This window comes from Pteronotus mesoamericanus, unplaced genomic scaffold, assembly GCF_021234165.1.
Source record: "Pteronotus mesoamericanus isolate MK-2021 breed Mesoamerican mustached bat unplaced genomic scaffold, CSHL_Meso_final contig_438, whole genome shotgun sequence".
NCBI lineage: Eukaryota > Metazoa > Chordata > Mammalia > Chiroptera > Mormoopidae > Pteronotus > Pteronotus mesoamericanus.
In genome coordinates, this window is record NW_026555165.1 from 1,541,873 (window position 1) to 1,564,859 (window position 22,987).

At 54.8% G+C, this 22,987-nt stretch overlaps 2 protein-coding genes across 7 annotated transcripts; one reads left to right on the forward strand and one right to left on the reverse strand.

Annotated features, from left to right (window-relative positions):
• Positions 1 to 1,503: 1,503 nt before the first annotated feature.
• PRC1 (protein regulator of cytokinesis 1) lies at positions 1,504 to 16,910 on the forward strand. 3 transcript variants are annotated; one of them, XM_054577602.1, is made up of 15 exons: positions 1,504 to 1,614; positions 3,837 to 3,969; positions 4,186 to 4,308; positions 5,668 to 5,901; positions 5,979 to 6,149; positions 6,627 to 6,776; positions 7,321 to 7,468; positions 8,279 to 8,415; positions 10,263 to 10,358; positions 11,539 to 11,685; positions 11,854 to 11,964; positions 14,109 to 14,219; positions 14,771 to 14,947; positions 15,271 to 15,312; positions 16,839 to 16,910. In XM_054577602.1, the coding sequence occupies exons 1-15, from the start codon at positions 1,604 to 1,606 to the stop codon at positions 16,908 to 16,910; spliced, it is 1,863 nt and encodes a 620-aa protein (XP_054433577.1). In that variant the 5' UTR covers positions 1,504 to 1,603. The 3 variants fall into 3 exon arrangements, with proteins under 3 accessions (XP_054433577.1, XP_054433576.1, XP_054433575.1); XM_054577601.1 differs by lacking the exon at positions 15,271 to 15,312 and having other exon boundaries at positions 14,771 to 14,870; positions 16,839 to 16,894; XM_054577600.1 differs by lacking the exons at positions 15,271 to 15,312; positions 16,839 to 16,910 and having other exon boundaries at positions 14,771 to 14,988.
• Positions 16,911 to 18,266: 1,356 nt separating this feature from the next.
• RCCD1 (RCC1 domain containing 1) lies at positions 18,267 to 22,774 on the reverse strand. Of its 4 annotated transcripts, XM_054577604.1 has the most exons (7): positions 22,580 to 22,774; positions 22,105 to 22,501; positions 21,910 to 22,031; positions 20,442 to 20,540; positions 19,949 to 20,119; positions 19,402 to 19,431; positions 18,267 to 18,911 (listed from the first exon to the last, which is right to left on the reverse strand). In XM_054577604.1, the coding sequence occupies exons 1-7, from the start codon at positions 22,752 to 22,754 to the stop codon at positions 18,739 to 18,741; spliced, it is 1,167 nt and encodes a 388-aa protein (XP_054433579.1). In that variant the 5' UTR covers positions 22,755 to 22,774; the 3' UTR covers positions 18,267 to 18,738. The 4 variants fall into 4 exon arrangements, with proteins under 4 accessions (XP_054433579.1, XP_054433581.1, XP_054433580.1 ...); XM_054577606.1 differs by lacking the exon at positions 19,949 to 20,119; XM_054577605.1 differs by lacking the exon at positions 19,402 to 19,431.
• Positions 22,775 to 22,987: the final 213 nt, after the last annotated feature.

The window sequence follows — 22,987 nt, forward strand, 5'->3', positions numbered from 1 at the left end:
TGTTCTATGATTCTTTGCCTGTCGCAGGTAGGAACTGTGGCTCTCAATGCCAGAGTTGGTAAAAAGGAACTATTTAATTAAAAGTTGTACAGGTTTAGAATAATGGTGAATCGCACCATTAAATGTCACTGCCTTTAGAAACAAAGATAGACCCCCCCCACACACAGTCCTGCCCTCCCCCTTTGCCCAGTTGGCCCAGTCTCAGGGCATAGCAGTCAGAAGTACCACCCTCCAGAAGGAAAAAAAAAACAGAAAACGGAAGTCGGAACTCACTTCTGGTTCCTCCCAGTAATCTGTGCGCGGCTGAGCTGGCCTCGCGTGGTTCCCAGCGCCATCAGCTGTGTCCTCGCGATCTCCACTTAATCCAAAACTACGTGGGACCTCCTCGTGGCCGGCTAGCGAGTGTCCTTTCATCCCTTTTTCCCTGCATGGTCCTTCCAGGGCCCCAGTTGGCAGCCCACCTTTTTGTCTAAATCCCAGCCCAAGCCTCCTCTATAACCCCATTCCCGACTTCGCTCACAATCGGCTGCACCTGCAAGCAACTCTTGTGTTTCCTGCCCTTCTGGGCTGCCACACGTAGCCCGCGCAGGCGTGGGCCGTGGCCTGCAGCGAATCCTCTCCAAGCTCCCGCAGGGGCTGCAATCGGGGCGCTGCCTCCCAGCCACATCATGGGTCCAAGTCATGCCCAACTACCTGGCTCCGCGCAGGCACAGGTTTTAATATTATTAAAACACTGACCAAGTTACCCCGTTACAAAACTAGCAAAGAGGTTTCAAAGGACAGTAGTAAAGCTGGTACGTGTAAGTGGACAGTACCCTGCTTGGTGAGGAGGGCACGTTAATAAATAAACCTCCCGGGAAAGGGAGCGTTCAGTAGCTAAACTTTAGCAGTCAACCTTAAAAAAAGTGCATGATGCAAAGGTTTATGTTTTTAGACATTTATGTGTAAAAATTACAATCTAAGCATCCATCCATAGCAAAATAGTTGAATTACGAGGTATCCACATGCCAAGATATTATGCAACCAAGAATCAGTGAAAAAAACTGATTTATAATCATTTTGGAATGTAGCATATGTTCAGCAAAAGGTACAAAACTACTCTCAATTTTGAGTTTCAAAGTTTTCATAACAATTATATAAACCTGTGGGATTTTAAAGACAACCACGATCGAGCTGGGAGACCCGGCTTGCTACGGCCTCGGCCTCTCGGCTCGGAAGCACAACTACTCCGCGGCGCGGCGGGGCGGGGCTCCGCTAGGAGACAGCGTCACCTGCGGCGGAGCGAGGAAAACGGGTCGCACGGGCGTGGCCGCGCGCACGCGCAGGCTGCGATTCCACCCGCGTCTCCTCAGCCGAGACCCGATTGCGCACTCGCGCACGCCCTGGGGGCGGGGCGAAGGTGGGGCCGCGAGGAGTGACGGGCCAGGACACCAATCGCAGGGCTGCTCTTCCTCCAGGCTTGGTTTGAAATCCCGCGGCTGCCCAACGGCTCACCGAGTGGTAATCCTCTGCGAGCTGTACAGTGCCAGCCGTTGGTTGCCGCGGTCGGTTCGGTGTGGAGTAGGTCCTGGACTTCCCTGTCCGGTCCCTGGGAGCGTCCGCCATGAGGAGAAGGTGCGGGTTGCGGGGGAGTTGAGGGGTGCGGGAGGGAGCGACGCCCGTCCCAGGTGCGGCTCCGGTTCGGGCTTCAAGAGGCGCCCCCCTCGGGTCCGGCGCTAGGGTGTCACCTCCGTCCGCGCCCGAGTGAGGCCGGGGCGCGGCCGGGCAGGGCAGGGCAGGCGGCGGTGAGCAGGCGCACGGGCCGCGCGGGTCTCGGGCCGCGACGGGGTGGGGCGGAGGCCGGGCAGGACGCGCAGGTTCCCGGCGACCTCAGGTCTCGCCCAGACCCCGGCGCCAGGCTGGGACCGGCCGCGGCTGCCCGGAGGAGCAGCAGGTCGCCGGGTGGGGAGGCGCGTCGGGCCCGTAGGGTCGCGGGGTCCGCGCCGGCGCCCGGAGCCCCCACCCTCCCCGCCCGCACTGCGCGCGTCTGGTGCTGCTAGTGGAGTCCTGAATCTTAGGGTCTGCGTGTCTCGTTTGTCTTTGAATAAAGCCGCGGAGTTTGTCGTTGTTCCCCATGTTTTAACATTTAACGGAAAGAGAAAGCTTGGTTTCCTTGCAAGTTAAGAAACTCCGTTTAATTCCTTGGTCGTTTTAACCGCTCCTCAGCCAGTGGCTGGGGAAGGAGTGCCCGGCTTGAAACCGGGGCCGGATTTCGTCGCGCTGTCGCTTACTGGCCTTGCGACTTGGAGCAAGACGCTGGGCGTGAGTTTTTTCACCCGCGCGGTGGAAATTGCACGAGGCAGCTGTGTGTTAAGAGCGAGGCGGTTCTCTCAGCGGGACTCGCAGCGCGGGCGCTGCTGGCGCGGCTCCAAGGCCCCCGCCGCCCCGCGCGCAGCCGCCGCCGCAGGCCCCGGCGGGCCGGCCGGGGGGGCAGGGGGGCCTTCCTTCGGTCTGGCGTCCCGGCGGCCCCTCTCACCCGCGGGCGTGCGGTCTTCTGCTCCTGGACACGGCTGACGTCCCTGTCAGCCGCACCGTGCCCCTCCCGCGGCCGTCCCCACGCCCCCAGTGGCAGGGACGCTGCTGACGGGGCTCCTGGAGTGGGAGGGGGTCCCTTCTTCCCTTCTCACTAAGGGGTCTGGGAGGGCCCCCCGGGCCGTAAAGGGGCCCGAGCCCCATCGCTCTCGGACTTGCTCGCCCCCCTACCCCGGCGGCGGCCGCAGCCCCCGAGCGCCTGTGTCTCACCGGCTGCAGGAGGGGTTTGAGCCCCTACCCACCTGCCTCCGCTGTCCTCCCGCGTGGCACCGCCGAGAGGGAACGAGTCTTGCGCACTCCCCGCCCCTGCTCCTCCGCTGGAGCTGCGGGATCTCGTACGAGTCTCCAGCCTTTCCCGCTTGGGTGTTGTGTTTTTTACTGGAAGGACAGGAGAAATTTAGGGGCTCATGCTTGGAATCACAAACTGCTCTTTTTCAGGCGGTCTTGTGTAATGGGCTGAATTCCAGCTCTGGCATGAAGGATGTTCGTGACTGGAAAAGGCCTGAAGTTGTATTGGAATGTCCTATAAAAAGTGTTCTGTCGGTTTCAAGATTAGTTTTTTCTCGTGGATTCCTTTAAAATCATTATTTTCCCCATAGGTTCAGTATCTGAGTTATTTAGTTCTAAATACAGTCCACCCTTCTGGAAAAAAGCAGAGGCGAGAATCCTTGGTTTCAAGAAAATCTTGTCCTGTCAGGTGAATTGGGGCAGATTGGACTAGTAAAATATATTCAGGAGTTGGAAAAGAACAGGTTCTGTTTTAAGAATGGGCAGTGGTTGATAATCTATCCCTACCATTTGCACCGAAGTTTCACCCCAAGGGAGAGGGCAACTCAATTGGGGAGGGTGACGAACAGATGAAGCAGCCCCAGTGTCTGCAAGGGCCTTAGTAATTTACCGTCTCATGGTGATTGCAGTTTTTCCTGCAGCCCCAGTGAGCCGCAGGGGAGATGCCCCCTCCTGTTCCTCTGAGCAGCCCTCCCTGCTTTGGGATCTTTTGTTTTCTCAGTCCCGTTTTAGTTTTCCACGGCCCTGCTTAAGGTCCTCTGGCTTTCTGCAATACAAGCAGCCTCCTCTGGAGGGGTTTCCCAGCACACTTTATTCAGAAATTCTGTTGCTTTTCCCAGGAACCAGTAGGTGTATTCATCGGGATGGGTCAGAACAGCCAAGATCACATGTTCTAACAGTTCCATTACTTCCTGCAAATACTTTGTGCAGTATGTCGGGGCAGGAGCTCATGCAGCGGCTTCTCTTTTGTTCTTCAGTGAGGTGCTCGCGGAGGAGTCCATTCTGTGTCTGCAGAAAGCCCTGATTAACCTTCGGGAAATATGGGAAGTGATTGGGATTCCCGAGGACCAGCGGTTACAAAGAACCGAGGTTGTGAAGAAGCATATCAAGGTGAGCGTGGTGCCGCTGTCCTTGCCGGGGACGCGGGTAAGGCTGCTTGCGTCTCATCTGAGACGGCAGGTCCGAGAGACACTGAGGTATCACGGGCTCTGCCTGGTTTCCACATCCGTACTTAAAAACTTGAAATTATTAGTGTTTTGGTGTTATTTGTTGGTTTGGGGTTTTGTTTCATCTTTTTAGCTTTTATGGGACTATTTTCTCCTGCAGGACCTCCTGGATATGATGATTGCCGAAGAGGAAAGCCTGAAGGAAAGGCTCATCAAAAGCATATCAAACTGTCAAAAAGAGCTGGCCACCCTGTGCAGGGAGCTGCACGTCGAGCCATTTCAGGTGCACAGGAGAGCACCAGGCTTCCGCCGGGCTGAGGCGGAGGGAGGGCCTCTGCCTTGGGGCTGCTGTGGGAGGTGTCCATGTTGGGGGGGTGCTGGATGTGGGAAGGGGGGGAACCGTGCTGCCTCGTCCCTGGCCCCAGCAGTCATTTTCACTAATGTGAAGCGCTGCCCTTCTGAGAGGCGGAGCAGCGAGTGACCGTGGCCAAGCTTTAATCCAGAACACACTTCCTCTTGCTGTCAGTCTGTGGGGCATAAAAAACCTTTTTTTAACTCTGAGGAAAGTTAGGCATAGATGACACTGTGCTATTTTTCTTGGCAAGGAAATGGAAAGAGCTACTTAGGAAGCTAAAGTGTCTCATGATATAAGGGAAGGTTACCCAAAACCCTGCCTTTGTGGGCTTCCTCATATCCAGAAGCTCCACACCAGGGAGCCAGCCAAAGTTGCCACTTGAGAAGAGATGGCCCCAAAGCTTGGGTGTCAGGAGAGCGCAGTCAGGCTCGCGGCGCCCTGATCAAGGTTGCCGCCGAGAGGCTGCTATGTTGTGCCCCAGCACAAGCTGGACTGGAACGAGGACACCAGCGAGGAGGAAACCAGTAGTAACAGATAGGGCCCCAAATTGTCCCTGGTTAGAACCAGTAAAAACGATGCTGGGATCATAAAAACGAGGCAACTGTGGATCTTGTGAGGGTAATTAAAATAACTGTGAGTGCAGGGACAGCCCATGGCGGTTCCTGGGGTCTCCCTGAGCTCTCAGGCCCCGCCCCCTCCTGCAGGAGGGGCTCACTGCCCGGTCCCTGCTCTGCCTCTGCAGGATCAGGGGTACTCGCATGCGACAGCCAAGGGCAGCTGGGCAGGCCAGGCCATGCACATCATAGACTATGGGCAGTTTCTTTCCTTAGTCTTTCCCCCCCCCCCCCCCCCCCAAACGTTCACTGTGGAACTGGGTAAGAAGTTAGGTGTGCACTGGTACATGTCCCTTAAATTATACGACAGTTTTTCACTCACCAGTGTGGAGTAAAACGCGTAGGGTAAGTAACAGTCCCCTTTGTTTGTCAGTCAGTAGTGCAAGAAGTACTGCATTGATTTTCGTTGGTTAGGTGATATTCTTAGGATTACTGGGTGAGCATTTAGTTATGAGCTAAATATACCCGCCTGTGTAGCTAACCTATCTTCACCTCCTGCAAAAGCACCCGGGTGCCTTTCCTTAGCGGGGACCCTCTTTGTGCCATGTCCTGTTGTACAAGTTGACTTATTTGTAAGTTTAACTAAAAGTCTGTCATTTTAGCCCTGTTTTGTTGTCCTCATCCTTTGAGGAAATCTTGGAACCTTGTAACAGTAATACATGGTCCTATACAGGAAGAGGGAGAGCCGACCATCTTGCAACTGGAAAAGGATTTGCGAACTCAGGTAGAACTGATGCGAAAACAGAAAAAGGAGAGAAAACGTGAATTGAAACTGCTTCAAGAACAAGATCAAGAACTGTGTGAAGTGCTTTGCATGCCACACTACGACATTGACAGTGACTCCGTTCCCAGCTTAGAAGAGCTGAGCCAGTTCCGGCAGCACGTGGCCGCCCTGAGGGAGACAAAGGTGCACTGCCTGCCTCCCTGCGTCTGAAGGCCGGTTTGGCTTTGCTGTGGGGATCTCACAATCATTGTGTTTTATAGGCATCTCGGCGTGAGGAGTTTGTCAACCTAAAGAGGCAGATCATACTGTGTATGGAAGAACTGGATCACACCCCGGACACGAGCTTCGAGAGAGACGTGGTGTGTGAGGACGAAGATGCCTTTTGTTTATCTTTGGAGAATATTGCAACACTACAGAAGTTGCTGCAGCAGGTAATGTCTGCTCAGGCAACGGCCCAGGATCTCACCTCCACAGGGTCCAGCGATTTGAGAAAAGCAGCGCTGGTTTTCCCCCTGTACTCTCACAGAAGGAGCCAGTGTATTGATAAGTTAAGAGAATGAGGGACGATAATGATAGTATTATATGGTAAACAGCTTGATTTTTTTTTTTTTAACAAAAACCTTAATTTATATGTAGCTCTAAGAATATGAAGTTGAAATTATTGATGAAACAATTGAATTAGTATTGAATTGAAAAAAAAATTAAAAATTTGAATCTTAATTCCTGGCATCTGAGATCACCATAGTGACAGCCTTTCAGTTTGTGTACAGAGGTCATGAAAACACGCCTCTTCCCAGTCTTATAAAAGTGCTTCCTCTGCATGTCGGTCCAGGGATTTCTCAGGGGAGGCCAGAGGATTAGCCTCCGTGCTGCCGCCTCTGCCGTAACTACTGTCCTTCTTGCTACAGCTGGAAATGCAAAAATCTCAAAGTGAAGCAGTGTGTGAGGGGCTCCGTGCTCAGATCCGGGAGCTCTGGGACAGGTTGCAAATACCAGCAGAAGAGAGAGAAGCCCTGGCCACGGTCATGACTGGGTCGAAGGCAAAGGTCAAGAAAATGGTAGGAAACCCAAAGGGTGCTGGGTCAGCCCACCCTACGAGCATTTTTGTGTCTGATCTCGTGTCTTTATCAACTTCTTCGTCAAGTAAACCTATTTTAAAGCAAGTGCCAGAAGAGGTGGCAGTAGCCACCTCATCTTTTCTCCTTCCTGTACATTCCGTAGGTTTCTGCCTCCTGTAATAGCATTACTCTAACGAGCGTTGACTTACCTCTGTGGTTTTGTGCTGCAATTTTACTAGAAAGGAAAATTTCTGCTTTGGCCGGTGTGGCTCAGTGGATTGAGTACTGGCCTGAGAACCAAAAGCTCATAGGTTTGATTCCCAGTCAGAGCACATGCCTGTGTTGCAGGCCAGGTCCCTAGTAGGGGGTGCATGAGAGGCAGCTGATCAGTGTATCTTCTGCACATCAATGGTTCTCTCCCTCTCTCCCTCCCTTCCCCTCTCTCTAAAAATAAGTAAATTTATTTTTAAAAGGGCGGGGGGACTTGCAAAGCGCCATGAATGTAAAAGTATAACAAACGCCTTTAACAGATAACTCTTTTCAGCTGCAGTCAGAAGTGGATCGCTTGGAAGAGCTGAAAAAACAAAACATGAAGACGGTGATTGAGGCAATACGAGGGGAGCTGGCTCAGTACTGGGACCAGTGTTTCTACAGCCAGGAGCAGAGACGAGCGTTTGCTGCCTACTATGATGGTTAGCACAGAAGTGATGGTCTTGACGTGGCCCACTCTTGTGAAAAAATGCACACATTGCCCAGGAAATACTTCCTCGGCTGAACAGATATAACTGCCTTCCTAAGCCACTTGGCCTAAATTGCCATTCCTGTATATATATATATATATATGAGCATTGGCGAATGCTGCTAGGAGATAAGGGATGTCTTGGTTTCTGAAGCAGGGTGTCCCTGGAGCCCATGGTTGTGAAGCTCAAGTTGATCGGGTGCTTACCCCTCTGTGCCAGGGACACTGAAATTCTTAACAACACTACCCCAGTCCCCAGGTCAGGAGACGCGGACACAAAGGGGCGTCAGAGCCGCGCAGCATGAGCCAAAGGCACAGCAGGCGAAGGGCAGAGCTCAACATCTGGACCCAGAGTGTGACCGCAGAGCGTCACAGAACCCAGGAGAACCCTAGTCTGCCCTGAACTGAATATAAAGATGAGGCTGTCCACTAAATTCCACATTGGGGGTATTTTCTGTGACTCAGGCCTCCGCAGGGCAGGGTGGAAAGGAAGGAAATAAAAGGCTCCGAAGACAAGGTGAGAGGTGGCACAGGACTGAACCTGAGGCATTTTAGTCCATACCCTGATGCCTCACTCCCTGGTCCCTCCTGGCAGTTGGTGACCAGCCTGGCTTTTATTGCCCACAGTGTGTGCTCAGTCATGTGCCGTTTGTACTGTAGTGCAGAATAATCTATTTTCACCTCAGGAGGTGAGGGGTTAGTGTTATAAGTTAAGGCGCTAACCACTAGAGGAATTTTAAAATGCCGGGCCCGTGTCTTGCAGAAGACTACACGGAGGTCCTGCTCCAGCTCCACGATGCTGAGGTTGTGCGATTAAAAAACCACTACGAGGCTCACAGAGAGCTCTTTGAAGGTGTGCGGAAGTGGGAAGAAAGCTGGAGGCTCTTCTTGGAGTTCGAGGTACTGCCCTGACTTTCCTGTTCTCCCTAAGTGGACAGTGAGGTGTTAAGACAGCACGTCCTATGCAGAGGCCGCGCCCAGTCTCCTTTGCTCTTTCCTGGGTTCCTGATACCCGTCTTCGTCGGCAAGTCCCTGGTTACTGCTGACCCATCAGTACATGTGAGGTTTAGGTACAGGAACACATAGGTGAGAAACCCCAGACAAATGGCGTCAATAGGCAGATGTTTCCAGCACAGAGGAAGCCCAGAGGTGGGCGGTGCAGGGCAGGTGTGGCTGCTCTGCAGCCAGTGGTGTCCCGGGCTCCTCCAGCTCACGGCTCCCCCGCCGATCAGGGGTGGCCCTTATCCTAAGGGCCAAGGTGTCCCCAGAGCTCCCTACATAGTGTTGCAGGCAGCGTAGCGGAGGAAGGGACACAAAAGTCTCTGTCCCTCCAGCCCCTTGAAGGGCTCTTCCCAAGCTCTCGCCCCAGCACCTCTGCCCCTTGCCCCACCGGCCGCTGGCAGGGCTGCCACAGAGGAACTCGGGTTCTGCAGCTGGGGAGGGAGAGGAGGGTCAATATCGGGCCAGGCAACTAATATTCTCTGCCATTCCAGCTTCTGCTGTTTTCCTAAATTGCCTGGGTGTTGAGACGCCTTTCTTTACTGAGTTCCTTTTCTTCGGGTCCACACGGCACAGACAGGCTCCCTGGGAGCCTTGTTGAGCGCGGGGCTGGAGAGGCGTGGCAGACGCAAAATGGAAGCAGGCTGGTCTTGGCTGTGCTGGCCCTGTTAGAGCCTGAGGGGTCCTTCAGAGAATCCCAGGTTCAGTTCCTTCATGTCACCGGTGGGAGGCCCACGGGAGGCCATCCAACCGGTTAGGAGCATGTGTCCTGTCCTCAGTCACTCCTTACTTCTGCCTGAGAGTGAGGAGGAGGAGTAAATGTCACTGAAGAGCCAAATAAGTGACGCTTGCCCACGTGCCTGTACCTAAGGAGCCAGAAGGGACTGACTACCAGCCCCTCAGTTACGCTGTCCACGGGCCCTCGCCAGCCAAGGAGCCTGGGCGGGGCGTGGGATTTCCTTCCGAGCTTTGCCCCCAAATTGTCGAGATTTGTATTTTTCTGACTCTCTGCCCCTAATTTTAAGTGTATACACCTGATTTATTACAAATTATGTGCTTATATTATTCTGATTCACTGTATACATGATAGAATAAACAAAAAAAAGAAGAGACATGATTACATGGCACAGACTGACAGCCGTCAGAGGGGAGGGGCGGCGGGGGCGGGGGGGTGGGGGAACCGGGACACCTGTGAGAGTGTCCGTAATGAAACTGAAGGGGGGAAAGCTAGAACAAGAAGCCTAACACAGTACATTTTTTGACTTGTCCATTTTGAGAGGGTTAATTTAATGAAAACCAGATGATCTATAACTTCTAACCTTGCTCATTTACGCTAGGCTGTCCCAATAGGCCGGAAGCAAACGGGCACGTGGGGCGCCCACCAGTCTCTGCGTGGATGCCTTTCCCCGGTCCCTCCCTCCACAGCGCTCATTTCCTCTAGGTGACTGTTCGGACTCCTGGCTTCCAAACCGAGGAAGGGAGCCAGTGACATTGTGCATTAAATATTGAAGCCCGCCGTCCTTTTTAGGTGGCAAAGGAAACACTAGTTTCCCTGCACCCCAGTGGACATGCTCCTACCCAGCTCCCTGCCTTAGGCCGCCTGCCTCCCTGCTGAGGGAGAGTGAGGGCGCAGAACCCCGAGTCCCCTGCACGGTGCACCTCCGAGCCTGAGCGCGGGAGCCCGAGCAGAGGTAACTGGCCTGAGGGCCTGCCCCAGGGTTTACGCTGATTAAAATGTGTTTTCACAGAGAAAAGCGTCAGATCCCAGTCGATTCACAAACCGTGGAGGAAATCTTCTAAAAGAGGAAAAGCAACGAGCCAGGCTCCAAAAAACCCTCCCTAAGGTAATGTTGTTTGACCAAAACCTGAGTTTTGGTGCTTGGCTACAAAAAAACTGCACTTTTTTTATATCTACTTTGAATCATTTGCCCCAAACTGCCTTCTCTTCCAAAGGTTAGGCAAGGATGGTGAGTAATACTGGGCCTTCCCAGCACAGGCAAGAGTAGCAAGGCAGGAGTTTTCTGGGGTGGCCGTAACAAAACGCCGCAGACTGGACGCTCTTGGCCGCAGGCGCCCACTCTCTCACAGTCCGAAGGCTGGAAGTCTGAGGTCAAGGTCCGGGCAGGACTGGTCACTGTTGAGGCCTGTAGATGGCCATCTTCGCCCAGTGTCTTCACGTGGTCTTCCCTGTGTGTCCGTGACAATTTCCTCGTCTCACAAGGCTTCCACCAATCCTCTTGGCTTAGGGTCCACCCTAATGGCCTCATTTTAACTGAATTACCTCTATGTCCAAATAAAACCACATTCTCAGGAACTGGAGGCTGAGACCCCAGCATATGAACAGGGAGGTGGGGAGCACAATTCAGCCGAAAACACAAGGCAAGCTCTTCAACAAGTTCTGTGGGCTTAAGTACTGTTCTCTGGGTTTTTTTAATCCTCACCTGAGGATGTGTTGATTTTAGAGGAAGGAAGGGGGAGAGGAACATCCATCAGTTGCCTCCCATACATGCCCAGACCAGGGATCGAACCTGCAGCCTTTTGGTGACAGGATGGTGCTCCAACCAGTTGAGCCACTTGGCCATGGCAGTACTATTCTCTATTTTAATAATGTAATATTAGCAGCACTTACTGAACTAAGAGCCAGAAACTATTTGAAAGTGCTTTCTGTTTTTACAGTTGAGGAAACTGAGGCACTGAGAACTTAAGTAACTTGCCCACCTTTTCGCCGCTGGCAGGAGGTAGGCTCCAGCTGGCGCCCGTGTGGTGCTGCGCTCGGTGCGCACCGCTTCCTGAGGGCTCCTGCTCCATCGCCTGCAGCACCAGCACCGCAGCGGCCACGCTGGGCCTCGCCTTCCCCACTTTCATGAGCATTGTGAACACGCCCTCGCGCTGACCTTTCCCCGAGCGGCCCAGCCTAGTGATGCTCCGGGGAAGGAGGACTCATTCTGGGGTGCGGGAAACATTTCTTTTGGGCTTCACAGCTCAGGTTTGAAGTAAGTAGCATGTTCTTGTGTCTGGTCTCAGCTGGAAGAGGAATTGAAGGCCCAGATTGAAGTGTGGGAACAGGAGCACTCGAAGGCATTTGTGGTGAACGGACAGAAGTTCCTGGAGTACGTGGCCGAACAGTGGGAGATGTACCGACTGGAGAAGGAGCGAGCCAAGCAGGAAAGGGTGAGTGGGCCCAGCTTGGGGCAGGGGGAGGGTGGTCCCCCCTGTGAGCAGCCCAGACCCTGGCAGTGCCTGTGGGTTGAGACTCGGCACCAGATGTCTGTCCTCACCCCCGTCCCAGACCTGCCCTCTCCCTGGGGTGTATCAGTGTTGCCTCTGACCTTCACACAGCAACTGAAGAACAAGAAGCAGACAGAGACAGAGATGCTGTACGGCAGTGCCCCCCGCACACCCAACAAGCGGCGCGGGCTGCCACCCTCCACACCGGGGAAGCTGCGCAAGGTGGGCGAGAGGCTCCATGGGCCTCTAATAGTGGGGCTTGGGGGGGCCAGGGCTCACGGCTCTCTCTTCCCTCCTGTCCTGCAGGGATGGGGAAGGGTTTTTCTAGACTTCCAGGTGAATCCATTTGAGAGTGGAGCATTATTTTCCTTCTCCCTGTATTTGCATTTATAACATGCAAAACATTTAAAATTCATCTGTAGTATATAGCCAAGAGAACCACGGAGAATACTTGGTGTTTTTCTTTTTTTTTTTTTTAAGTTTGTGGGTTCAATTCCTTTTTTTAAATTTTATTTATTTTTAGAGAGGGAGAGAAACATTAATGTGTGAGATAAAGTGATTGGTTGCCTCTCACACGCCCCCAACTGGGCACTTGGCCTGCAACCCAGACATGTGCCCTGACCTAGAATCGAACTGGCGACCTTTTGGTTCGTAGGTGGGCGCTCAGTCCACTGAGCCACACCAGCCAGGACATCTTGCTTTTTTAAATAGCTCTTAAAAATAATATATGTTTACAAAATAGAGATCGCATTATATAATTTTGATTTCTGCCAGTTTGCCTACTTTACATTGGTTGAGGGGTTTTTTTTCATGGCATCAAACTTTCTTCAATCATTTGCTCATTATTAGCTACTTATTCTGTCCTCTTGACATTTTATTAAACTAGCTCCCTAGTGTTCAATGTTACTATGAAAATAACATGATGAACTTTTAGAAACACACATTATAACACTAAAACTCAGTTCTAGAAAGGTGTGTTTTAATTCCAAGCTTGAAAACCCCTGCGCTGGGCGCCGGGCGTGCTGGTGAGACCGCCTGATTTTTAAACTACAGTCGGTGGACAGGATTATGTTAGTTTCAGGTGTACAACCTAGAGATTAAAAATTTATGTAACTTAAGTGATCGCCCCGAAAGCCCAGCACCCCCCGTCCCGCCACCCCGTTACTGCGGGCTGTTGGCCCTGCTCCTCTGCCACGCTCGCCGTCCCCGTCCCCGTGACGGTGCTGTGACGGTCGCTCTGGGCTTCTCAGCCCTGTGGCCTCCCCCGGCCCTGAACCCTCTGCCCACCTGGCACTTGTCAAAACACCCTCTGTGTCTGTGGGTCTGTCTCTCTCTCGTTTGTTCATGTACTTCGTTCTTCAGACCCGTCATGTAAGTGAAATCGGGTGGTACTTGCCCCTCTGACTGGCGTGTGCGTCACTCAGCACCGCACCCTGTGGGCCCCTGGGCCGTCACGGGGGGCAAGACCCCATTCTTTTTTTACGTCGGAGTCATACTGCATCGTATGTATATACCACATCTTTATCCATTCATCTGTTTTCTTTTACTTTATTTTCATTGTTTATACTATTACAGATGTCTCCATTTTTATCCATTTATTGGCTTGTATTTAAATAGCTTTACTATCCCATTTAAGGTTCTTAATCCACCTAGAGTTTTTAATTTAAAAAAATGTTGACAGATTTATTGACACCTACTATGTAAATATACACTTAGTACATTTCCCATGTGTGCACCTTAAAACTCGCACCACAGGCCCGATGTGAACACACCCCCGCTGCAAGTGTCCCCCTCCCCCCAGCTCCTGGCAGCCACACGTTCCCTCTGCCACTATTGGCTAGGTGGCATTTTGTAACATTTTATAGACTCAAATGGCTGCTTTCATTTAGCATAATTTCTTGCAGCTAATTTTTGAGTTGCAGCACCCAGCTTGTGGCATGTGCTGCCAGCAGGTCACTGCTTTCTATTAGCAGCAGCATTCCATTCATTGTACGACTGCCCCGGTTTGCCTGTCCTTTCGTCCGGCAGTGAATGTGTTGGCTTGGTTCCGGCTTGGGGCTGTCGCAGACGGCGCTGCCGTGCCCATCTGTACAAGTCTCTCTGTCGGGCTGTGCTTTCACGTCCCCTGGGAGTGACAGGACGGGCTCGTGCGATATGTGTCTGTCCATTCTTAGAAACAGAGCGGTCATACCATGTTACAGCCACACATGCTGGACAGAAATAGGCTTTGAACCCTTCTCACAGGTCTTCTTGAAGCTGTTCATGTCAATGCGTCTTTTATGGACAGCTTCCCACACCATCTCTTGGTGTGTAGGGCCAGGTGGCCGCGCGTGCTTCCTGAATGGGCGATCTGTTCTCCTCCTCAGCTGAACACCACTGTCATGTCCAACGCCACGGCCAACAGCAGCATTCGGCCTGCCTTTGGGGGGACAGTCTACCACTCCCCGGTGTCTCGACTTCCACCTTCGGGCAGCAAGGTTGGTAAGCGCTGTGTACAGGCGCGTCCCAGTCCACGCCCGCCCCCGCCCCTGCTTGTTCCAGTCTTTAGGACCCCTGGATCCAGTTGTCATGGAGATGCAGAGAGATGACAGATGGAAGCTGGTTAATCTAAGAAACCCAGTGAGAGAATGGTCGCGCTGAGCCCCACTGGTGTCACGGGGAAGCCCTGGGATGGGACTGGGCAGCGGAAGAGAGGTGCTGGGCCCGTCCGCCCAGGTCAGAGCCAGGCCTTCAGGGGCTGCTGAGCACGGGCCCCGCACCCGGACGCCGGCCCCGTCGCTGGGTCGCTAGGCAGTCAGGTGCTCCCGTGAGGGGACAGGTTGGGGGAGTCTGTGCTAAACGTGTTCAGTTTTTCAGTTATTTTCCAGACGATGTTCAAGATAGGTATATCTTTAACTGCAAACCATTGCGTTCATATATATCTTTTTTTTTTACCCTAAAAGTGCTATATAGGTTTACAAACCTGTGAAGAATTAAATAGTGTATGTGGTCATTGTAAGGATAACATCAATCTGCCTTTTCTCCACAGCCAGTCCTCACGTCTACCTGTTCAGGGAAAAAAAAGGCCCGTGCCGGCCTCCATGGAGCCGACAAGGAGAACGTGGAGCTCAATGGCAGCTTGCTGAGCGGTGGGTACCCCAGCTCAGCCCCCCTCCGGCGCAACTTCAGCATTAACTCTGTTGCCAGCACCTATTCTGAGTTTGCGGTAATTGACCTTTTCTGACATCTGCCAGTCTCTGGGGAGCACACAGTTGGGGCAGCGGATATGTTCTCGGGGGGAACCCAGGCTCTTGGCCAGCACAGTGTTTGGAGGCTGAGAATCCCTTTCCTGCCTTGACCCGTGGCAGTGGGGCGGGGTGGGTTCAGGGGCGCGTATAGGAGGGAAGTTGGCAGTAGCAGCTGGACGTGAGCCCGGACCCTTCTGCTAAAGAACTGCCAGTCCCTGGCTGCAGGGGCGAGCCTTCTCACCGCCGCCCTGGTGCTCTCTTGGTGGAGTCCTTGGTAATTGTCTTAATTCTCTGTTCTTAGAAGGATCCGTCCCCCTCTGACAGCTCCACTGTTGGGCTTCAGGTCTGTGTGGCAACCCCTGCATGTCTCATGGACCTTTTTTCAAACCTGTCTGCAGTCTGCTGGCTTCATTCCCACCTGGGCACAGGGCTGTACTAACCCATAACCTTCCGCTGCACTGTCCTTTTTACATAGGAAGCAGGAATTCCGATACTGGCCGCCTAAGTGATAAATGTCCGGCTTGAGTTCCCAACATACTAACCTGCTGATTAACAAGAAAACGTGTTCAGACTTGAATTGGATCCTCAGCCCTATGAGAGTCAGGCAAAGTTCTTATATACTTTCACAGTAATTCACAACAGAAAACTCTCACCATCCCCAACAGTGACAGCAAAGGCCTCCCATGTGCTGGCACGAAGAGGGGCCCCCGGCCCTGGGACGGGGAGCCCCAACTGTGTGCTGCCTCTCACGAGGGTCTTGGCCTGCGTGGTGATCGTCCCCCGGAGTACGTGCCTCCCTAACCCCTCCGGGCCGACGCGCGGGTCCTGGCCTGCCTTGGCCTGTTTCTTCCACTTGAGCTGCTGAAGCATGTATGAGGCTGTGCCAGAGAGTGCTTTTCCTAGAATGCTCCCCGGCTCCTAGTCTCCTCCTCCACACTCACCAACACCTAACTGCGGTGCCCTTAACCCACTGGGTGTGCGCTCTTCTCCCTGTCTCTTCCTGTGAGAGGTAAGCCGCCTTTCTGTCGGGGGAGGCTGAGTTGCAGGCCAGGTGCCAGCTCTCTCCCAGCTGCAGGGACGGAGAAGGGCCCCGCTGTCCACGGCTGTAGCTCGGTTTGAGCACGGACGTTAGCTTCACATTCTGGCATTTTCAAATTACATGACTGGCATGGCTCTAGCTGTCGCGGTGGGTGCATGTCGCTTTGGCTGGCTGGTTGCTGGACTCGGGGTCCAGGTTTCCTTTTTTTTCGCTTGTTCAGTCAAGCCCCATTTCATCCGCTTGGAGCTTAAATGTCTGCGTGCCTCCGTGGGGAAGCCTGCGAAGGGGTTCATGTGGTTTTGGTGGCTGTGGGTGGCAGGCCCACCAGGCAGCCCTGAAGCCAGTGACTAACCTCTGCTAACACCTGTCCTTCTCTGGCCGTCCACGCGGGCCCCCGCCCTCTGTGCCATGTGCTCCGGCATGAGATCACATCACCAGCAGGTACAAGGCCCTCAGCCCCAGGGATTGGTAGACGTGTGGTCTGGCCCGTTGTTCTATTAACGGCTCAAAGACCAAAGCTTGTTGCCCACCTACCTTGACAACTTGCACTACTTTGTGACAGATAAGGGGTTTACTGTGGGGTTCTAACAAAACGGACTGGCTGAGAGGGGTCAAGGGTCAGCGTGCACCTGCTTCACCGGAGACTAAAAGGACGGTGCCCAGGGTGCCTCACTGTCTGTTCCAGCGCAGCTGCGTTGGGCACCTCCTAGTCAGGGTGGCCGCCCTCAGCCGCAGGCTGACACTTGCCCCGGGCTTGTGTGCTTGTGTGGGCGGGGCAGGGGGTGCGCTGGAGGGGAGCGTTAGCCACTGACTGTTTGTTTTTCCAACAGCGAGAACTTTCAAAGGCCTCCAGATCTGATGCCACTTCTCGAATCCTCAATTCAACCAACCTCCATTCCTGAGAAGCCCTGATCTGCCCGCCCGCCCGCCCGCCATGGCTTCCTGTGCCTAGACTGGACCTCCTGTGCTGGGGTGGCTTTGGTTCTCTTCACTGCAGGTGTGCTTCCGACCCTGGGTAGGTGCCGTGGCCACGGGCCTGCCTTTCTTGCAGATGGAAGGCCCTCCTAGGCTTAGCAGGTCCTCACACACAGTTTTGGCTCAAGAAATACATTAGAAGTTAGCTCACAGCACCAAGTACAGACTTTAGCACATGGGCCTAACTTTCCTGTCCCCATCGCTGCACAGGTGAAGCACGACCCGAGGGCTCGTGTGTCACCAGCAAGTGAGAAAACGATGGCTCCGCCTGCCCCGCGGGGGCGAGGTGGGACCTGAAGTGCTTCCAGCCGTGCACACGCAGTTAGCAGTGTAACGTCTGTTCGGGGTTTCCTAGCAGCCCTGTAGCTAAGATGGCTTCGCCCTCGCCCAGGGGCCTGTCCACAGCACGCAGGACAGCCTTCCTCCTGGCGACAGTGTCTGTGCGTCAGGGAGGGCAGGGCAGTGGCTCCTTTGTGTACGGTTACCGTACAGGGTGCAGACATACATGCTTGTCTGAACTTGAGTTCTTTAGTTTTCTCTGTGTCTAACACGCACCCCCCACCCCAATTACCTGGGCTCACTATGCCTGCATGTGCCCACCCCCTGCAGCTGGCGGTCAGGTGTGGAGGCTGTTGGGGAGACCCAGAACTTTGCACACGTCAGTCCTGGGGGCTGTTCGCACTGTGGCGTACACAGCGGGGCCCCTTCTTTACTACCCTGTCGGTCACTACGCTCCCCCGGAAGCACTCTTATTTATTCCTGCTCCGCCTGTGCTGCCGCTGGCACTACACGGCTCCCGGCCGCTGGGGCGGCTCGGCCTGCACACGCACCCGCTGGTCAGTCCTGTGTACATGTCCTGTTTTTTAACTATAAATATATTGTTAAGAATAAATTAAAATGTGTGTATGTACGTTAAAAAACAAAGCCTGTTGTCTTCAAATTTTCCCAAATAAGGTTTTGGTTTGGTCTATTAGTAAAGGTAAATTTCTGCTTGGGAGTGTGAATTTTTTATGTTGTTTTGTACATGTGTAAATAAATGAAGATCATCTGTAAATACGATAAAAAAGATTTTGAGAGGAAACAAAGGCCTAAGTCTTGATGTATAAAGAGGTGAGTTAACATTACGAAACTTGTGGCTTCATTGGTATTTCTCACAAATAGATGACTAGGTCTTACAGAAGGAAACTGACTTTATTTTAAAAATAAATAGTTTATGACTTGTATTTTAAAATGAGTTTATAAAGTTTTTTTAAATGTATATTTATTTAAATTGTGTGTTTCAATTATACTTGACATTGAAAATTGTTACAGGTGTACAATATACTAGACATTCCTGTAACGTAGGAAGTGATCTCCTAGAGAAGTGGAGTAGTGACCTGATATTAGAGGACTCGCAGAAGCCACACAGAAGCAGACAAAATCTGCCCTGGCTGCTGTCACTCAGTGGCTTGAGCACCAGCCTGTGAACCGACAAGTCGCCGGTTCGATTCCCAGTCAGGGCACCGGCCTGGCTCGTGGGCCAGGTCCCCAGTAGGGGGTGCATGAGAGGCAACCACACATTGCTGTTTCTCTTTCTCCCTCCCTTCCCCTCTCTAAATATAAATAAAATCTTTAAAAGAAAAAATTATCCAAAGTCGGGAGGGGGGAGGGGCCAACACAGGGCCTTTAGGGGGCTTGGTAACGGTGTTTCTTGAACAGGTGGGAGTTTCACAGGTGTTAGTTACCTTTACAAATTTTTACTACACTGCACATGCTTCATGCCTTTGTCCATACACCTCCGCTCTTCGCCCTCCCCACAGCATACACGTAGGTGTTCCAGGGCCCGCAGCTCACGGCCGTTACTTGGAGTTGCTGATCGACAAAGTACTCCACGCGGCAGGGTCGATCCCAGCTGGTGGTGTCCTTGTGGCCGAGCTGGCCGTATTTACCTAGAGCGAAAGCGGGCCCTCAGCCCTCCTTCCCCTGGACCCCGGGCCTTGTCCCCTCCAGGCAGGACAACTACCCCTGTGCTGGGCTTAAGCCACCGCCACGCTGCAGGGTCTGCTGGGACCTCCAGGCCAGGCGAGTCCGCGGGGATGCCAGAGGGGGCAGCCACCAGTCACTCCAGACAAGCAGCCTCTCGGGCTCCCCGTTCCTAGGCCCAGACGATCACCCCAGGGATTTTTGTTTTTTTCTCTACCCTGTGCCACACCAAAAGGTGTTTCATCAATGCCGGCTGGATATTCCCTTAAGACAAACTGTTCTTCAGAAAGGTATATGGGACCTGAGTGTGCCTAGATCTGTTCTAGAGAAGGGAGAGAACACGCAGCTCTTTGGTCCTCCCATGGGTCATCGTGGCTCCGTCACCTGCCCTGCCCTGCCCTCCCCGGGCTTTCCTGCCCCTGGTTTCGGCCTCCCAGAGGCGAGGCTGGGACTTACCCCAGCCCCAGGTGTACAGCTCCCCGGTTCCTGCAACCAAAAGGACAGCAAGGGGCCGTCACGACTGTCCGACAAGGCTGCTGTCGGGCGTGGCTGGCCCTGAGCCAGGGCCCGCAACCTGCAAACCGTGTGAATTGCCTGGCAGAGCTCAACCGTCCCTCTGTCTCTTTCTGACAACTGTCCGACCACATCTGGGGTGGTAACGGGTCCAGGCTCGAAAAGGTCGCCTTCCCATCTGCCAGCTGCATCTCACAGCTACTAAGTTCAAGAGTCTTAGCAGCTGGACAGGACAGGCTCGCTGTTGGAGGAGGGGCCTGGCCCGGGACACGGCGGTGCCTGTGCAGAGGCTGGGCCGCGCTGGCCCGCCTCCAGAAGTCCCTTTGGGGCCCGACGGCTGCTGGGACACAGGGAGGATGGGGCCCTGTTTCTGGGCGAGGCAGCTACCCGGCTGACATCCCAGACACGGACGTCCCAGGCCTGCAGCAGCCACCCACCACTGAGCGGCAGACTGCCTGCTCCATCCCGGACCCACCCCAGCCCCACTCACTGGTCACCACGGCTGTGTGCCGGGACCCGCAGCTGGCCTTGACCGCCTCCGAACCCAGGGGGAGATCCAGCAACGCGGGGAAGGGCTGCACGGCGATGAAAGGGGCAGGGGCTCCACCCTCGGCCCCGGCGGCACCTGTCGCGTCAGAACCAGGTTCACTCCGTCCTGTGGCTTCAGAGAAGCAGTAAGAGTGTCGGTAACAATGACGCATGCTCCCCGAGCCTGACACGCGGACTGACACAACGGCTCTGTGAAGGACAATCCCCTCCGCCTCCCGAAATGTTGCTCCCAACCTCTCCGTCCCCGGGAAGCGCTGGAGTGGACAGGTGTGTGGGCATCGGCCCTGCCGCGCTCCCTCCCGGAAGGGGCTCCTGTGGTGTGTCCTGGGGTCCCAAGAATGTCACATGTCCCTTCTAAGCACTGTAAGCTCTCAGGCCAAGCTACAGCCCGAAGTCAGGAAGGAGAAGTGTGAAAGTCAAGAGTAGAGACTCACCTTGCCCTGGGGCGGGCTGGCTGTCCCCGGCCAGGCTCCTGGCGGGCAGGGCCAGCTGCCCTGATTCATTCCAGCCCCAGATATAAATGTCCCCCGTCTCTGAAAGAGACATAAAGGAGGCCCAGTAAACAGACTGTGACCCCTCCACTCCTAAGCCCCTTGCATGTCTCCAAACTCCCCTACACCCCACTAGCACCCTGGGCAACTGAAGCCAGTCCTGCCCAAGTCAGCGCTCTGGGGACAGAGTGCCTCCCCCAGCACCCAGCAGCGTCCTTGTCTTACCAAGTGCTCTTCCCCCTAAAGTGCCTTTGGGTCACCCTGGTCTTTTTTTTTTTTTAACATTTTTAAACTTTTTATTTTTAGAGGTGAGGGGGCGGGGGAGAAAGAGAGGGAGAGAAACCAATGTGTGGTTCCCTCTCATGTGCCCCCTGCTGGGGACTTTGCCCCCAACCCAGGTAGGTACCCTGACTGCGAATCGAACCTGCGGCCCTTTGGTTCACAGGCCAGTGTTCCATCCACTGAGGATCGCCAGCCAGGGCTCCTTTGTCTTTACAGGAAGTCTCTTGCTGGGCTTTCCTCTCCTTTGCCCTTTGTTGCTAAATTGCCCTCCCCGCTCCCACCACACACACGCACGCACACACTTCGGAAGTGTGTCCCTGGAAGTCCTCCCGTGGTCTCCACTCAGACCCCGAGCCCTGCCCGCTTCTTCAGCCCCATCCGCCCCTGGTCCCGTGGAAGGAGGCCTCATCCTGAAGCGCCCACCTTTCTCGCCTCCACTGCACTACAGTTCGCTGTTGGAGCAATGGCTACAACGCTAAAAATTCACTAACAGTAACAGCTAATCATCATCAACTGTTTTCATCTGTGCCAGTGTTTTAAGCACCTCTCAAACATGACCCATTTTACAATGTTCCAGTTTTAGTCCCAAGAAAACTTGAGGCATAGAGAGGATAAGTGCTCTGCCCAAGCTCGCAAGGCGCACGGTGCCGATCTGAACCTGGGAAGTCGGGTTTGAGGCATCTGGGCTCCAGCCACGACACCAAACTTAAGGCCTCAAATTCTTTCCAGACCCTAAGTGTGGGGCTTGCTAACTGGGCTGTTTCCACCGTCTTCTCTCTGCCCCGCAGCCCTGTCGTTCTTCAGCCTGTCTGCCCATTCCATGGGGGGAGGAGCAGCGCTGTGCGTAGGTAGTTTTAACAGCCGCCAGGGACCTAAGCAGCAGCCAGAGGCCCAGGTGCAGATCCTTGAGAATCACCGGCTCGGAGCCGGGAATCACAGGCGCCTGGGTTGCCTGCCAGGCTCACAATTCAAAGTGAAGTTCCTCACCCTGGTCTCAGGTTACCCACCAGCAGGGTGTCCACTGTGCACCACGGGTCATGGCCACCTAGACACCTACCAGAACTGGAAGAGGAGGAGGGTTTGGAGCCTACAAGACCCGAGCTTCTTTGGAGAAGCACCTGCCACTCACCGCTCACACACACGGAGTGCCAGCCACCGGCGGCCACCTCAGCCATGCGCAGGCCCTGCAGCGCCTCCAACAGCCGGGGCTCCCGCTCCGCCTCCAGAGTCCCGTGGCCCAGCTGTCCATGCCTGAGCGAGGGAACCCGTGGTCGGTCCCAGTCACATCAGCGTGTCTTCCTGTCCCTCCCGCAGTCGCACTCACCTGCCCCCACCCCAGGAGTACACCTGGCCAGCCTCATCCAGCAGCAACACGTGCTCTGTGCCCAGCGCCAACCGACGCGCCCGCAGCTCCGGGGCCAGAGGCCGGTACAGGGGAGGCAGCGGGCTCACGTAGGCGCGGGCGCCGGGCAGCAGGGGCAGCGGCCGGGCACGGGTATCGTCGCCCGTTCGGTCTTCCCGCTGGGCCTCCGACACCACGGTCTGGGTCCAGAGGGGCTCCCCGCGCAGCGCCGAGCCGGGCGCCCAAGCCTGCAGCTCGGCCCCAGGCCCAGGTCCCCGCCCGTCGCGCAGCACCACGAGGAGCGTCTCTGAGGCCCACGCGTCTCGGCAGCCGTCTGCCGTGCCACCAACTGAGCCGGACAGCTGCACCTGGCCGGCACCTGAGGGAGCCGGGAGCCAGCTGAGCAGGAGGCGGGGACACGTGGCCGGGGGCGGGGCTGGGAGGGGGCGGCACTCACGGCACAAGAACGCGGTGTAGCTCCAGCTGGCGCTCACGCCGCAGACGTCTGCGCCCGCGCTCGGCGCGCACAGCGGCTCGGGGCTGTGCACCTGCCGCCCGTGGCCCGCGCCCAGCGCCTGCCCGAAGCCGCAGAAACCGAAGCCGAACCAGGAGCCGCGGCGCTCCGCGGCCATGCCCTCGCAGCGCTCTCTGCCGGCCGCCTCCCGGCGGGGCGCGCGACGGGGCTGGAACCCAACAGTACGGCCGCCTCGCCTGTAAGATGGGGAAAGTACCACCCTCTTAACCAGAAAGCCCAGCGATATCCTTCCACAACGTTCGCTGAGCGGGAGCCTTGGCTAAAGCCCTTCCAGACTCAGGAGAATCCGGGGCTGTCCCGAGTGGGGCGGTTTCCCTGTCCTCCGGCTCA

What these genes read in the sequence shown, in the direction of transcription:
- PRC1 (XM_054577602.1), top strand. An exon ending in CCGCCCTGAGGGAGACAAAG is followed by an intron (nt 5,902 to 5,978) that starts GTGCACTGCCTG and finishes TGTGTTTTATAG; the next exon opens with GCATCTCGGCGTGAGGAGTT. An exon ending in TCCAAAAAACCCTCCCTAAG is followed by an intron (nt 10,359 to 11,538) that starts GTAATGTTGTTT and finishes GTCTGGTCTCAG; the next exon opens with CTGGAAGAGGAATTGAAGGC.
- RCCD1 (XM_054577603.1), bottom strand. Translation starts at nt 22,754, where the DNA reads ATGGCCGCGGAGCGCCGCGGCTCCTGGTTCGGCTTCGGTTTCTGCGGC. An exon ending in CCAGCCCGCCCCAGGGCAAG is followed by an intron (nt 20,120 to 20,441) that starts GTGAGTCTCTAC and finishes GCTTCTCTGAAG; the next exon opens with CCACAGGACGGAGTGAACCT. An exon ending in GCTGTACACCTGGGGCTGGG is followed by an intron (nt 18,912 to 19,401) that starts GTAAGTCCCAGC and finishes CTTTCGCTCTAG; the next exon opens with GTAAATACGGCCAGCTCGGC.